The 14,727-nt window shown below is 35.9% G+C and overlaps 1 protein-coding gene across 2 annotated transcripts in view; it reads right to left on the reverse strand.

Moving 5' to 3' along the window:
- Positions 1 to 215: 215 nt before the first annotated feature.
- The window catches only part of LOC108742072 (chondroadherin-like), a 40,697-nt gene continuing 26,185 nt past the window's right edge, over positions 216 to 14,727 (reverse strand). For both annotated transcript variants that reach the window (XM_018477088.1, XM_018477089.1), the window contains exon 3: positions 216 to 2,100. In XM_018477088.1, the coding sequence (XP_018332590.1) occupies positions 589 to 2,100 (1,512 nt within the window). In that variant the 3' untranslated portion in view covers positions 216 to 588. The remainder of the gene's footprint in view (positions 2,101 to 14,727) is intronic.

Genomic DNA, 14,727 nt, shown 5'->3' on the forward strand with positions numbered 1-14,727 from the left:
ACGATAAAAACAGTACACTTTGCGGCGCTCGTATGCCAAAACTATTGATTTTATGAAAAAAAAGGTAGATACAAAAATTGTAGGTAATTGTCTCTAGTTTCGTTTTGTATATAACTGTTTTTATCTTAAAATGAGTCGGAAAGGAGATATTGTCAAAAAACTGCTTTTTAGCGCCATTTTTCCAATATGGCGGCGTGAGCGGTCAAAATACGAGGTGGCAAAGTCGAAATTAGGAAAGAGCACATCAAAATCTATAAAATTACCAATTTTTAAAACTCCCGGAAAACTTTCCAAGCAAAACTACCAACTGACTGTATTATTGGATTTTTATTAAAAAGGGATTGGAAATGGTTGAGGTTGATAAGGGCGCAGACTTTAGCGTATAAATCCGTTAACGTCCAAATGGTTGAGTGCTTTCAATGAATGAGCTGCCCTGCACGTTTCACCCGCGATATAAGTGAACCCGGTAACGGGTAGAGTGCCGCCTGCATGAGGCACAACTCCTCTGAGCTGCGGAGGAGGCCTAGCACGCCGCCCTTCGTCGTCGACACAAAATACTCCTGATGAAGGGGGCGCGCTAAGTTCTAGCTACAATTCCGTCACCGGGATCGGTTTGCTGTTGTGATGAATACCAGCCGATCGAATTATGTAATCGTCGTCAGAAAATGTTTTCTGATATTCGTGCTCCTTTCTGCTTATTGCTCGCTTGTTCCATTTGTAGTCCTTAACCGCCTCCCTAACTCTCTGTCGATATCGAAAAAGCAACAGTCCCAGACAACCCAAAAATATTACCGCACTTACACTGAGTGTCACTAGCATAGCCTGTTGTCTTGGATCGCTGAAACTACAACCGAGTTCGTCTGCGCCAAGTGTTCTAAGCTGCTTTTCCTTCAGTTGCTTGGGCGACGCGCACTGTATCGACGTGAGATTTTTAACTTGCGCTAGATTTGCTAGCCACAATAGTTGGCAATCGCAAACGATCGGGTTATCACTCAGTTCTAACGTTTTCAGTTCATTCCACGCTAGCCACGTTTCTGAGAACGTCTTAAAATTATTCTCCTTCAGTATAAGATGCCTCAGTTTCGGAAGACCAGTAAGAGCACCGTCTTCCATCACTTCTAATTCTCTATTATTTGTCAATATTATCGTTTCAACGTTTAAATTAAACACTCCCTTTTCTATTTTCTTGAGATGAGTTGCTCCTGTAACGTCGAATTTTCTTAAATTCACAAGCTTTTTAAGAGAATTACTGGGAATAATGGTAAAGTCGTTTTGTCCTATGTACAGCTCTTCTAGTCGTGACAAGTGTTCCATCTGCTTAGTGGGAATGTTCTTTAGCATATTACCTGCTAAGTTCAGACTTCGTAAGCTACCTAGTCCTTTGAAAGCATCGTCGGTTATGTTAGAAAGGCCGGCTCCGTTCAAATCCAAAACCGACAGCTTCTTTAGTCCATCAAATCCATTATCGGGAAGTACGGAAAATGCGTTCAGGCCTATATGTAATTCCGCCAAACTCGACAATAACGAAAAGGACGACGTCGGAATGAAAGACAATAAATTGTCATCCAAATATAGAACCCTTAATGCTGATAAGCCGTCGAAAGCGTGGACGTCAATTTGAGATATCCTATTCTGACCTAAATTGAGCTCTTCAAGTTTCGACAGCACCATAAAAATTCCTCTTGGTAGGTCTTCCAAGAAGTTTTCACGAAGGTTCAATACAGTGAGGGACTCGAGTCCTTGGAATGTGGTATTGTTAATGGAAGAGAGTTTATTTTTATTCAAGTGCAACTCCTGGAGCTTTTCCTGATGAATGAAACTCTTAATGGGAATGTTGACTAGATGATTACTGGAAAGATCTACATATTGCAGATCGCGGTAGAATTGGAAAGCGGCGTCTACAGTTTTAATTTTATTATTGCGAAGAATCAACCGTTGTATCGCAGGATTAAGGGTAATTGGGATGACATCCAACTTGCTCCTTTCGCAGTGGACAACGTACGTATCATCGTTGCATGTACAACCGGTTGGACAGCCAACGCCTTGTACAGCTGACACTACCACTCCTAGCAGCAGAATGACAATCATGATTGACTCAACCTGAAAAACAAATATGAAGTGTTACATACAAATTGATGTAGACAAAGTTCAAGTTGTACGGAAAGTTGGCGAATATCGACAATTATAATTGATAGGAAATAGGCCGTTTAGAAACAAATTATATTATTTGACTTTGTATTGAGGTATTTATGAAGATAATACGTTAATCCTCTATACGTACAACAAATAAAAAATTACTAAATGCTCTTTGTAAAACCCGTATGTAACCTTAATGGAATAATATCACGCAATGTTATTCCCAGCGCTTATGAAAGTAGTATATGGGGTTGAAGTTTAATACATAAAGTGAACTTTTTATACTCAACTGCTAACAACGCTGCTCCAACCGAATTAAATAAGTTTATTTAATTTCGAAAGTCTTAAAGTTCCTTCCTTATGCTTAGATTTGCAGATGATGCAGAATTAGAAGGAGGAGTTTGAGATAGCTTTAAAAAAATAGAAGCGGTATTGACAAAACAGTATTGTATGAAAAAAAGTAAAATAAAAATACTGGTATGCAAGAGAAGAAAAAGTAGGGAAAGAGCGAATATAAAGATAGGAGAAGAAAAATTAGAAGAAGTGGCTGATTTTAGGTATCTAGGAAGTCAGACAAGTCAGGACGGAAGGAGTGGAAGGGATGTAAAGCAGAGGATAGCGCAGGGTCGAGTTGCCTTCAATAAATACAAGTCACTTTTATGCTCGCGAACGATTAATTTAGAAATTCGAAAAAGATTGTTAAAGGTGTATGTTTGGAGCGCGACGCTGGATGGGTGCTAAACATGGACGGTGGGCGCTGCGAGAAAGAAAAGGTTGAAAGCGTTCGAATTGTGGTCTTACAGGCTAATGATGAGGATACCGTGGATAGAGAAGGTTAGAAATGAAGAAGTATTAGAAAGGATAGGAGAACAGAAGACTTTATGGAAGTCAATAAGAAATAAGCGAGATAAGTTGGTAGGACACCTTCTCAAGCATGAAGGTTTAGTCAGACATATTAGTGGCAGAAACGGGAGTTAGGAGAGGTAGAGGTAGACTTAGATCAGATTACTGTTCGTAAATAGTTAAGGATGTGGGTTGCTCTAGTTTTAGGGAAATGCGAAGATTAGCTCAGGATAGGAAAGAGTGGAGGTCCAACCAGTTTTAGGACATTGAGAACTAGAACTCATAATTACGGTAAAAGAAATCGCAGTATTTTGTAGTTGAAAGTAAGTATACAAAATCGAATGTCCTCTGTTATTCTTCTTCACCTTTCTCTTTTTCCGTTTTAGCTGCGAAAAATCAATGAAATATTTCAAAATCAGTATTACTAATTATCATCATCATCAAAAGGTCGTCAGTTCCAAGAAACATTATTATTATTTCCCTGGTCTTCTCAGTTTTCACTGGTAACTTTGAGCAAGTTGAGACGGGCTAATGCCAAAGAACTTCACTCACATCTTTTGCAAAATGATATTGAAACCAATTTTCTGTTCTTAAATTTTATAGAGCTAACAGTACTTCTTGCCCTGATTATTATTATTCTCCTGGTCTTCTCAGTTTTCACTGGTAACTTTGACCAAGTGAAGACGGGCTAATGCCAAAAAACCTCACCCACATCTTTTGGGATATAGAAACCAATTTTCTCTTCTTAAAATTTAGGGAGCTTACGGTTATTCTTGCCCTGGAATATGATCAGTGAGTATTAAAAACTCCGCTTCTTATTTAACCTGTTGTGTTTTCTGAAAAGGGGGATATGTCAGTACTGTTAAGCAATCTGCGCACTATTCCGCATGTATCAAGGATTACGGATTTCTGTAGACTTATGTACGTAAACNAATACTATAAAAAGGTAAAAGTTTATTTGGAGGCAATCTTCGAAACAACCAGGTAATCCGATTTCAAAAATTTGTTCACCAAGATTTAGAATGGACCTTCCGGATGGACATAGGTGATATATTATTCCGTTAAAATCAAAGAGACTAATTTTCAAACATAAGTCGACGACAAAGGGGTCAAGCTAATGTATTTCATTAAGAGATTATATGAATGTTCTATTATAGAACAGTTGTAAAGCTTAAAAAGGTCCTTCGATGAGTCCGCAACTACAAATACCTATACATTAAGGATAATTAATTAAATTGATAAAATATGAATGACGGCGCGTGGAGCGGCAATCCACGCGCGGCGTGCACTGCCCACGTGCCCAACCTATTAGCTGGCACGTGAAATACCGACCCACGCTTCGTGTAACGGGATCGGCGCGACCGGAAGCATGTTCTTTCCCGAGCATTGACAGTAAATGTCAATAGAAACGCGCCTATCGTTAATAAATCTGGTCAGAAAATATCTACACAAGGTCAAATAGCTTATGTAGAAACCTACTTGCAAACAGTACTGTAAAATTATGTTATGAGTGTAGAAAGTTGTCCCTGGACGTTCCTTTACGACGTTAAACGGTGCCTGGATCGTCATTCCACGCGCTCGAAGCCGCCGTGAAAAGGAGCCAAAGTACAAGTCTTCTAGACCGCGTCGAACCGATTACACTGAGCGTGGATCGGTTATCCACGCGCCGCGCCGTGCAGTAGGAGCTTTATCGTCAACATAGTTGAGAAGATTAGAATTGGCAAAGTCCGCAAGATACGTTCATTCGTCGGAAAGGACGTATCTTCTTTCTTGTTTCCACTTATGACTTTAGTCATTTGCTGCGTTTTGAACAAGTCCTTGTTAAGTTAGGAATTGTTTCATGAGTAGTCCAGCCAAAATAAAAAGAGGTAATCGAATAAAAACAAGCGGTGTAGCGGTTAGAGGTTGCTTAGGTACGCAAAAGATAAGGGTCGGCTTTATAACTGATAACTGCCTGGCTGGAATTACATCTTAAAGCAAGCATCTTTGCTTTCCTAAATTCCTGAAAATGTTGAACTTGCTTTAAAGTTCAATCTTTTTCTGTTACACATTACATGGTGTAATGTTACTCCTTTTTTTATTGATGTCCGCTGCAATTCCTAGCTGACATCTCTTCTTATGTTTACGATATTCTCTACAACGTCTGTCGTGAGTAAAAGTAGGCGTTCTGTCAGCAACTACTATAGTATATCTAATAAGTTAAAAGAAGCAACTAAATGCGACAGTTTTACACGTCCCAACTATATCTAAATTCTATACGGGCAAAACTGCGGGCACATCTAGTAAGAGATAACATTTATGAAGTCGTAAAAATTAAAACAAAAATGCATTAGTAACGAATTTTGATTAAATTTTAAGGGAATTAGGAGTAGCAATACTTTGATATTCGTGAATTATATTTGTTGCGTATTTCTTTCCTTTTTCTTTAGGAAGCTATAATTGGGCAATTATTTTTTCAATACGAATTATCTAGTTCGTTAACAGCCTGGTATAGAAAATTGTCAAGGTTATAGAACGTTACCCGATTAATGAACGTCTTTAATTCACTAATTATAGAAATAACAAAAAAAAAAAAAAACAAAAGGTCTTCAAGATTCAAAATTAAAGAAGTTCAATGTCTGTTTAACTAGAAAATTGAAGTTCATTTGCACTGTTACTAATCAAATTTAATTAAAAAAAATGTTTCAAATGATTTAAAAGAATATTTAAGTGACAATTCAATAAAAATAAAAGCAAAAGATTAAAATATGGTTGCATTGTACACTTATGATTAGACACGCATTTAGATATGATAACCAATATCAGTAATTATGTAATAATTTTTTGTGGAATTTTAAGTGTTTTAGTGTTAATTTAGTCATACAAGTAAAAGATTTTTAATAATATCTTAAACAAATTATTTGACAGCAGTTTTACACAAATGTACCCTTCAGAAATTTCCTTTTGCTGCTTATAGCACAGTGCAATTGATGCTTACCCATTAACTATCGAGCAGATATTCTAAAGGAAATTCAATTTGGTTTTAATGGCATGTACAAGTGGTTAGAGGTATTACTGTACTACGACAGTAATTGTTATTAATAAAGCAAACGTATGTACCGGCTATGCTAAGAAGTAGTACTGGAGTATGAAGGTAAAAGATATTGAGAATTATCCCTGATAATGGTGCAGGGTAATTCTACTATAACGAAAAAAAGAAAAAACAAACACCACTAATAATAATAATTTAATAAGTACAACAAGAGAGTACTTCATCATCATGATAAGGTCGTCAGTCCTAAGACTGGTTGGACACGTACCTCCACTCATTCCTATCCTGAGCTAAACTTCGCATTTACCTAAAACTAGAATAGCCCACATCCTTAACTATTTGCGAATAGTAATCTAATCTAGGTCTACCTCTACCCCTCCTAACTCCTGTTTCGGCCTCTAATATGTCTCTGACTGGACCTTCATGCCTAAGAAGGTGTCCTGACAACCTATCTCGCCTATTTTCTATTGACTTCCATAGAGTCCTCTGTTCCCCTATTCTTTTCAATACCTCTTCATTTCCAACCTTTTCTACCCATGATATCCCCATCATCCGCCTATAACACCACATTTCGAACGTTTCTAACCTTTTCTTTTCCGCCGCGCCCACTGTCCATGTTTCGCATCCGTACAATAATAAAAATTGGTAATTGAGACCATATTGGGGCAGGTTGATTGTCCGAATTTGTATTATGTATTTATTGATTACTACACCAAACTGTTTGCTCTTTTGATAATATAGTTCTTGTTTGTTGTGTTTAAGTTTTCACTGTACATGCATGTAGAACGAAACAACAAAACGCATTATTATAGAAGGTTGAGGTCGAATATCATTCTTGTGAACATCAATACAGTTGAACTGTTACAATTTCTGTCGCTTGTTGGTACATCAGGTTTCGCTTAACGATAATTTATTAGTATTATTTTGTTACCTTGTAATTATGGTTATGCCTATCACGTTGAGGTGAACTACGCCGGGATTAGTTTCAGCAAGTAGATATCCATATTTTTAAATGGACCTTGCTGGAGCATACGTAATCCTCAAATGTAGCATCGTAGTACCGATGGCGCTCACCACGCCATTTGTGGTACTTCCAAAAACGCGCTGTTAAGACAGCAGGTAAAGGTTGGTCTGTGCTCTGTCGGGCTGCCTGCGACGCGCTGATGATATCCAAAAAATCGAAATCGCGATCCGCGTCTGGCAGTTTCGACAGAATACAGACCACTTCGAATTATTTTGTTACCTTGTAATTAACTCAATTTAACTGTCTTGTTGAAAATTCGTCAATAAAGAATTAAAATTTCATTGGTTGTCTATTAAACGATGTGAAGGTGGTATTTAATAGAAAGCCTGCCGTAATGAAGACGCGAACTATTACCCGTAGAGGTTTTGCCGCGAACGCGGTGGAGCATCCGGCACCCCTAATGTTGGGTGCACGGTTATCCGGTACAAGGCGAAATAACTATCCGGTGCATCTCTAATTGAAAAATCATTTGGTGCGAACGGGAAACCTACATGTATTGCAAAAATTTTGCATATTACAAATTGGATTAGATATTAAATACAATTTGTAATTTACATGAACATATACAATTAGTAGTAAAAGTAAACAATAGCTACGGTTTTAAATTTAATGCTTTTGTACAGTTTTTTAATTTACTTTAAAAACTAAAACTAATGTTTTCTTTTTACATATTTTATTCTTCAGTTTAAATATTTAAACTTTTATTATCCTGGGAAACATTTCAATGATGAAAAGGTATGTCTCTCTTTATCGGCAGTTGGGGAGAGACGCTGACTATTCCATATCAGTTCACCTTCCTCCTTCTCTCTACTTACTGTCATTCCGGTGCAAAGCCTTCTTGTTTCCCACGAAATGCCCCTTTCTTTACCAATTTTTCGTTTTCTTCGTCCCACACCCACACTACCTTGTCGATTATTATTTTCTTGTACCCAAGCGTGACTACCTCTTCATTTTTACCTTTTGCTACAAAATCATCTGTATTCTGCTCTCTTTTATAGTCATATCATCTCTTATATATACCTCCACCCTCTTTAGCCTTCTACTATTTGTAATCATCTGCATCTTATCATCTCACATCTCCATCTTTGCTCCATATATCATCTTTTTAATATTCCATATTTCCTCCCCTTCCACCTTTAACCCCATTTTCTCTACTATAACTCTTTCCAATTTCCTATTTTCCTTGTTCTCTTCTAACTCTATTCCAGATTATCAGATTTAGTGTTTTTCTCTCTTCTTCTTTTTTTTTCTAATTCCGTTTTTATTCTCCTTGTTCTTTTCTTCTGTTTTTCTTCTTGCTTCTCTACATGCTTTTTTATCTTCAGCTCCTCTAGTACCATTTCCTTCACTTCTTCTTTCAAGCTGCATTTTCCTACTTTAAACCATACGTTATGGCTTTCCCCATTGTATTTATCCATTCTTTCTTCCAGTTTTTGTAATCTTATATCTCTCTCTCTCTCCATTTCTTTCATCTTTTCTTTTACATTTTTATTTTCTTTCTGATTTCCATCAATCTTCTGTTCTAATTTTTTCCATCTTTTCTTATTGTAATTTAATTTTTCTTTGCTTTTTTTCATCTCATTTTCTTTCCATTTTTTTTGGTTCTCCTTCATTTCTTCTAATAATAGCGTTTATATATCCAATTTATCCATCTCTTTATTGAATTTCTCTATATTTTTTCTTTTCAATTCTTTCTTTTCTTCCTTCGGACTGTCTGCTTTTCTTTTTTTATTTTCCTCTTTGCTCATTCCTTTGCTCAACCTTTTTTCGTTTCTGCTCCTTCTTTTTTATTTAGTTTTATTGTTTTCCTCCATTTGTTTTACCGATTAAATTCTTCTGTTTATTTTCTTCCTCTTAATCCCGATTTTCCAAATCTTACTTTTAAACTTATTACTTTAAATTATTATTTCGCACACACACGACTTCCAACCAATAATAGAACGAAACTCATTCGGTGCATGTTAATGTGTATCATACACATAAACTTGATTACAACCATCCATGTCAGGAATATTATAAATGCAAACAACATATTGAAGACATTTACGTTGTCTTGCGTTCATTAAGTGGCTTCATAAAAATTTTATTGGCATAACAATTTTTATGTTTTTCCGTTTCTTTTATGCACGTCAAGTCGAGCAGGCAGACGATTTGTACGCTCGCTCTCTAGCAGAAACAGATGCGATGCCAAAACACATTTTTAACTTCATACCTTTCGGATATGAACTAAGTATACGCATCAGCAGCAAACGAATGGTTATTTAGAGGAATTTAAAACTGGTAAATGAAGTGCTAACGTTACTATACACGCATACATACCAACACAGACACATTTACATTTGTAGGAATCTATCAGATGTAAGATATTTGCATGCTATGCGAACAAAAAGCACGTCGAATTATTTATAAGTTTGTTTTATTTTAGATACTCACGTGTGCGTATCGGAAATAAAGCAAATGATTCGATGAAAGAGTTTACAAGTGGATTCAATTAAGTATCCGACTGGATATTACTTCAGAGAATCCGGATTATGATCAGATTTTCCGTTATACGGGTATTTGATCAATTTCTGATCAGAGTACAGTACTCCATTCCTTGATCTGGTCATCCGATCAGAAATTGATCAGCGCACAGTACTCTATTTGTTGATCCAACCATCTGATCAGAAATTGATCATAGTAGAGTATCCTATCCCTTAATTCAGTCATCTGACCAATTTCCTATCATAATCTAGTGCTACAAATTCAATTACGGTTTCGGTACAATCTTTAAATCAAGATTGTATCCGATGATTTGAATTGGATCATAATACAGAACTTTATTTTTTACCTGATTTATTCTGTATGCAATATTGTTCGTCAAACAAATAATCCTGATCCTTTAAACGGATCTGGTATGGATCTTTTGGCTGGATCGGGAATGGATCTGTTGAATGGGTCCAGCACGGATCATTGAAACGGATCCGTCATGGATTTTAGAAAGGGATCCGTCATGGATCTTAGAAACAGATCCGACATGGATTTTTCAAATGGATCCTATGTTGATCATATATGGCGTGACGATTTTCCATCAGACCCGGATCAGAAAGCTTGATTTATTTCTGATCAATCTTCAGGCAATTCTGTTCCGCATCGGATCCAATCCACTAACAAATTTGCAGTCGGGTAGGTATTCGGTGTTTACGAATGGGATTAGTGCAAATTAGATGACCGTCATCTTTATTATCATTGTTACTAATTGCACTCGTCCGATTTTCGGTACATAGGTACGCATATGAGGGATGGCCAAAGTGTTCGTCGAATGCGATCAGTAGAAGTAAAAATTTAGAGATCCGCCAGGTGCCCGGGAAAACTACTTCCGGTAATGGTTCACGTTTTCGTTCTGGAGGGATTTCTATTAAACTGACGGGATTTTCTACTAAATACTACTCTAACCAATGTCCCAAACCAATCGTTAAGTTCCGGTCTTAAAAAGTCGTTTATGCAATCAACCAATAAAATTTTATTTCTTGATTGTCAGACGGTTGAGTGGAAACCGTTGAAACGAGCTTATAATAATGTTTAAAAACTAATAATTTTTCGTTAATAAGAGAAACTTGATAAGCCAACAAGAGACAGAAATTGTAACAGTTCGGGCATACTGGTGTTCACGAGAGTGTAAATATACGGATGATATCCGACCTTAACCTCCGAACAGTATGTTTCGGTCAAGTAAAAAAATAAATATTAGAATCATATCGAAAGAACAAATAAGTACTATAATAATCAATAAGTAAAAATATAAATTAGGGCAAACGACCTATCCCAACATAATCTAAATTACCAATTATTATTAGGTACGTTTTTTTTTATACCTATTAAATTATTATTAATGGTGCTTGTTTTTTCTTATTCTCTCTAATAGGGTACCCGATGCCATTGCCCGCTACCCGGTAGGATCCTTAAAAAAACTGCCGGATCCAGCGAGTACTGTATCTAAACTGAATGCCCGGCCTGCCTAAAGAAGGAAAAAGGCTATAATCAATACATGTATGAATATATATAAAGAAAGATAGATTTGTATTCGTAAATATTTTGCAGGCACCGCTGTTGGTACGTTAGGTCTGGTGGTCCTGTCGTGCACCATGGGGGTAGTTACATGTAGGTAGCTGCGTTATTGTGGGAGACATATATGGTGTTTAAAAATAGTCGACCTAGGGCATTTCTATGCTTTTACCAAAGTGTTCTAAATAATATTTGGAATCTCTTATAATTTTCTCCAATTTGGTGGGTGTGTGGGTTTACGGGTCGATCACCGGCCACGGGACACCAGGGAAGAAAAAGTTAGACTGTACTAGAATGCTTCTAGCGTTGTACTCAGTTAGAATGCCCTAAAATATCTAGGACTGTCTTCAATTAGAACGAGAACATTTTGGAATGACCGTTTTCCTAATTGCCTAAGTAGGGGTAAAGATTGTTATTTTTATGAAACCACTTCCGACATGTCGCCACAATATGAGACATCATTAGAGACAGGTTTCTAAGTTAAACTTTGGATTTTTAAACTAAAAACCTATCCCTAATGATGCCTCATATTTGAGGCGAAACGTCGGATGTGGTTTCATAAAAATAAAGCCTTTACCCTCACATAATTTGATTTTTTACAATTCTACAATTGATTTGAGAAAAAAATTGCAACTAAAGGTAAGGTAACAAATTCTAGAAATGATGCTAACGATATCAGGGAAGCTGGTTCGTAACTGTAACTTTTTTATGTTTTCGACCAAAGCGTCCTAATATATGTATATTTTGAATCTACTTTAATGTTTGCGATTTCACCAGTCTGGAATCCATTTGTGTTTTCGAATCGGCCGCCAAACATTCTATAAGTCAGTAAACACAGCGAAGCGGGTTATCGTTTTTAGTTTTTTTAAACAGTTTGTTTAATTCTTTGCAAATTATGCCGAAATTGCAAGCTTGACATCTTTTTTAAGAAGAAAATTGTAAAGACAGAGAACGCGTGATAACAACTGATAACCTTTTCTTGTGATCAATTTTTGTATTTATTTCTTTAACGCAATTACCTAAAAGTCTTTCTCAATAGGTGAGAGGTCAAGAAAAAACTTAAAAAAAATATGTAGATTAGATATTAGCAATTAGATGCAGAATCTTTAAAAGGTTATCAAACTTTCAAATATGAACTAGAAGAAAGCATAAGCATCGGTATAAACAAAATAAAAACCTAGTAATAATAATAAATTTTCCATTTAGCTTAACCATTTTCAGAAAATCTATTTCGAATTTCTGATTCCCGATTTGACCAGTCACCTTAAATTACATATGTATAATGTGGTGCAACGGTATGTTTTTTTCTGAATCATTCGCCATAAAATACAGAAAATTAAAAAAAAAGCTTTAAGGCACCTCAAATCTACATACACATGCATATAGATAAGCATATGATTTGTTGTTACTTATTATACATGTTTCAGTTATTTAAACTCTATTTAGATCTTGGAATAATAATCACATTTTCGTCCATGCGGAAATCCACCCTTTTCAAACTTCTACAGAAGTATCAAGCAAGTACTTGAAATCAAATCAACTGTTTGTACACATCACCTGATCAGCAGTTTTCACTATATAGAACATTTCTGACAGTGTTTTATATTTTTTATAAAATAGTTAATGAATTGACACATTTTACTTTCTGGTTGGTATTACTCTATCATTATTGTATTTCTTTAAAGTAGAGATGCACTGGATAGTGATTTCACCGGGTAATTTTACTGGGTATTGGATAACCGAATTCTTTTTTATTTGGTAGAATTAACCAGGACTGCCAAGTACCGGTGTCATTATCCGGTACCCGGCCGGATCCTAAAAAGAGTGCCGAATTCGCCGGATACCGGATCCAAACTGGGTATCCGGCCTATCCCTACTTTAAAATCCCACCGAAATATGCATTTTAAATAAAGATAAGAGAACTATTAAATAAACAAATTCCGATACGAGGTGATCAACTATTTTAATAAAAAAAAAAAAGAAGTAGGAACAGGTTCAAACGAATTTCTGCGTCTTCTTTCAGATATTGCTGTTGTTGTACATGGTTAGGGTTGCCATCTCTAAAATTTGGAAATCAGGACAAGACGCGTGAAAACCCCAGAACCCGGACATGTCAACAGGTTTTTTTAAACATAGTCAGTGTAATAAAAAAACAGTTGAAAATGTCATAAATCACCTTTTTATTTATTTTCAGATCTTAAAATTAAATTTAGTCATTTTTTATCATCATTTTAAATGTACCTAACAAAACAGAATCTTATTACAGTTTGTTACAAATTGTTTTAATAATCAGTTTTAAAAAAAAAAATTAATCACAAATTATTGGTATACTTTGTTATGTTCGTCAGTTGATTGTGGTGTGCGAGCATAGTGCGTGTTTTAAACCCGGACTACAAATGAACCCCACCCTCCCCGGACGCTCCCCGGATGCTTTCTAAACTAGGACAAATCCGGGGAAACTCGGACGGATGGCAACCCTATACATTGTTATTTTACAATAATTTATAAACGCTGTTTTGTGTATCTTACCCAATTCTGGAAATCAATTTTAATTCACGAAGACAACTTTTCTGAAATTAATGTAATTTCAAACTCTTGTATTGCTGATGTTCAAATTCATCGGAGAGTATAAGCAAGTCGTGATAAATAATATCTACTATTAGACGTGTAAAGAGTATCTAAAGTGAATTGTGGCATCAGCCCGTATGTTAGTAGTGAATTTAGATTTACTGTAAAGAATGGAGCTGATATAAAACAGATTGCACTTGCTTCTGATAGATTTAAGCCAACAATAAACTGCTCGAACCTCTAATGCTGAGGTTGCTAGATGAATTGACTCCATATGTAGCAACAAGTTTTACTCAAGGCAATGCTTCCTGGATTGACACGGTAACAAATGAATTAAAATCGTTAACTATTTTTATCTTCTAAAGCGAATGCAGCGTAGGGTGGAAAAAGGTTTTTATTTAAGTTACAGACGCACATGTATACTGAGCTTTGAAGGAAATTACGCTTTCGCTTAAATGAGAAGATCCCTGGTAGGCCTGTGTAAAGTACTATGCACCATGGGTTTTGATTAGGTTATGGTGAAAGGGTGTTTTCCTGATTGGTATATGTAAAGTGGTATGCATTAGGGATAAGTACTATGCAACAAGAGCTAAGGTTAGGTTATGATAAAGAGGGTCGCCGTGATTAGAATGTAAGTGCTACGTCTTATTTTTTTGGAAGGGTTCAACTAGTATAACAAGCAAGTTTAAGTAATAGATAATAATGAGAAGGTTTTAGAAAGAGTAGGAGAACAGAGGCGCTAAGAAGTCAAGAAGAAATTGACGAAATAGGTTGGTAGAAAACCTTCTCATGGATGATCATTTCTATTTCTATTTCCTACCTGTCTCTAGTGCTATGCTCTACTGAAAAATTTTAAGTACTATAACAGTAGCCTAAGTACCTATTCCGTAAGAAATTAAAATTATAATGATAACTAAATTCTTTACTGCCCTAAAAAAAATCTTGATCGACAAAGTAGTATTTTAAAATCAGAATTTTGGTATTCATTTAAGAATATGATGACACTGCGATACAATAACTCAAATTGAGAAGACTGTGAAAACTTGACCACTGCAGTTTGCATTTAGTTTTTTCAAAATAA

This window comes from Agrilus planipennis, unplaced genomic scaffold, assembly GCF_000699045.2.
Source record: "Agrilus planipennis isolate EAB-ADULT unplaced genomic scaffold, Apla_2.0 scaffold261, whole genome shotgun sequence".
In the NCBI taxonomy this organism is placed as follows: Eukaryota; Metazoa; Arthropoda; class Insecta; order Coleoptera; family Buprestidae; genus Agrilus; species Agrilus planipennis.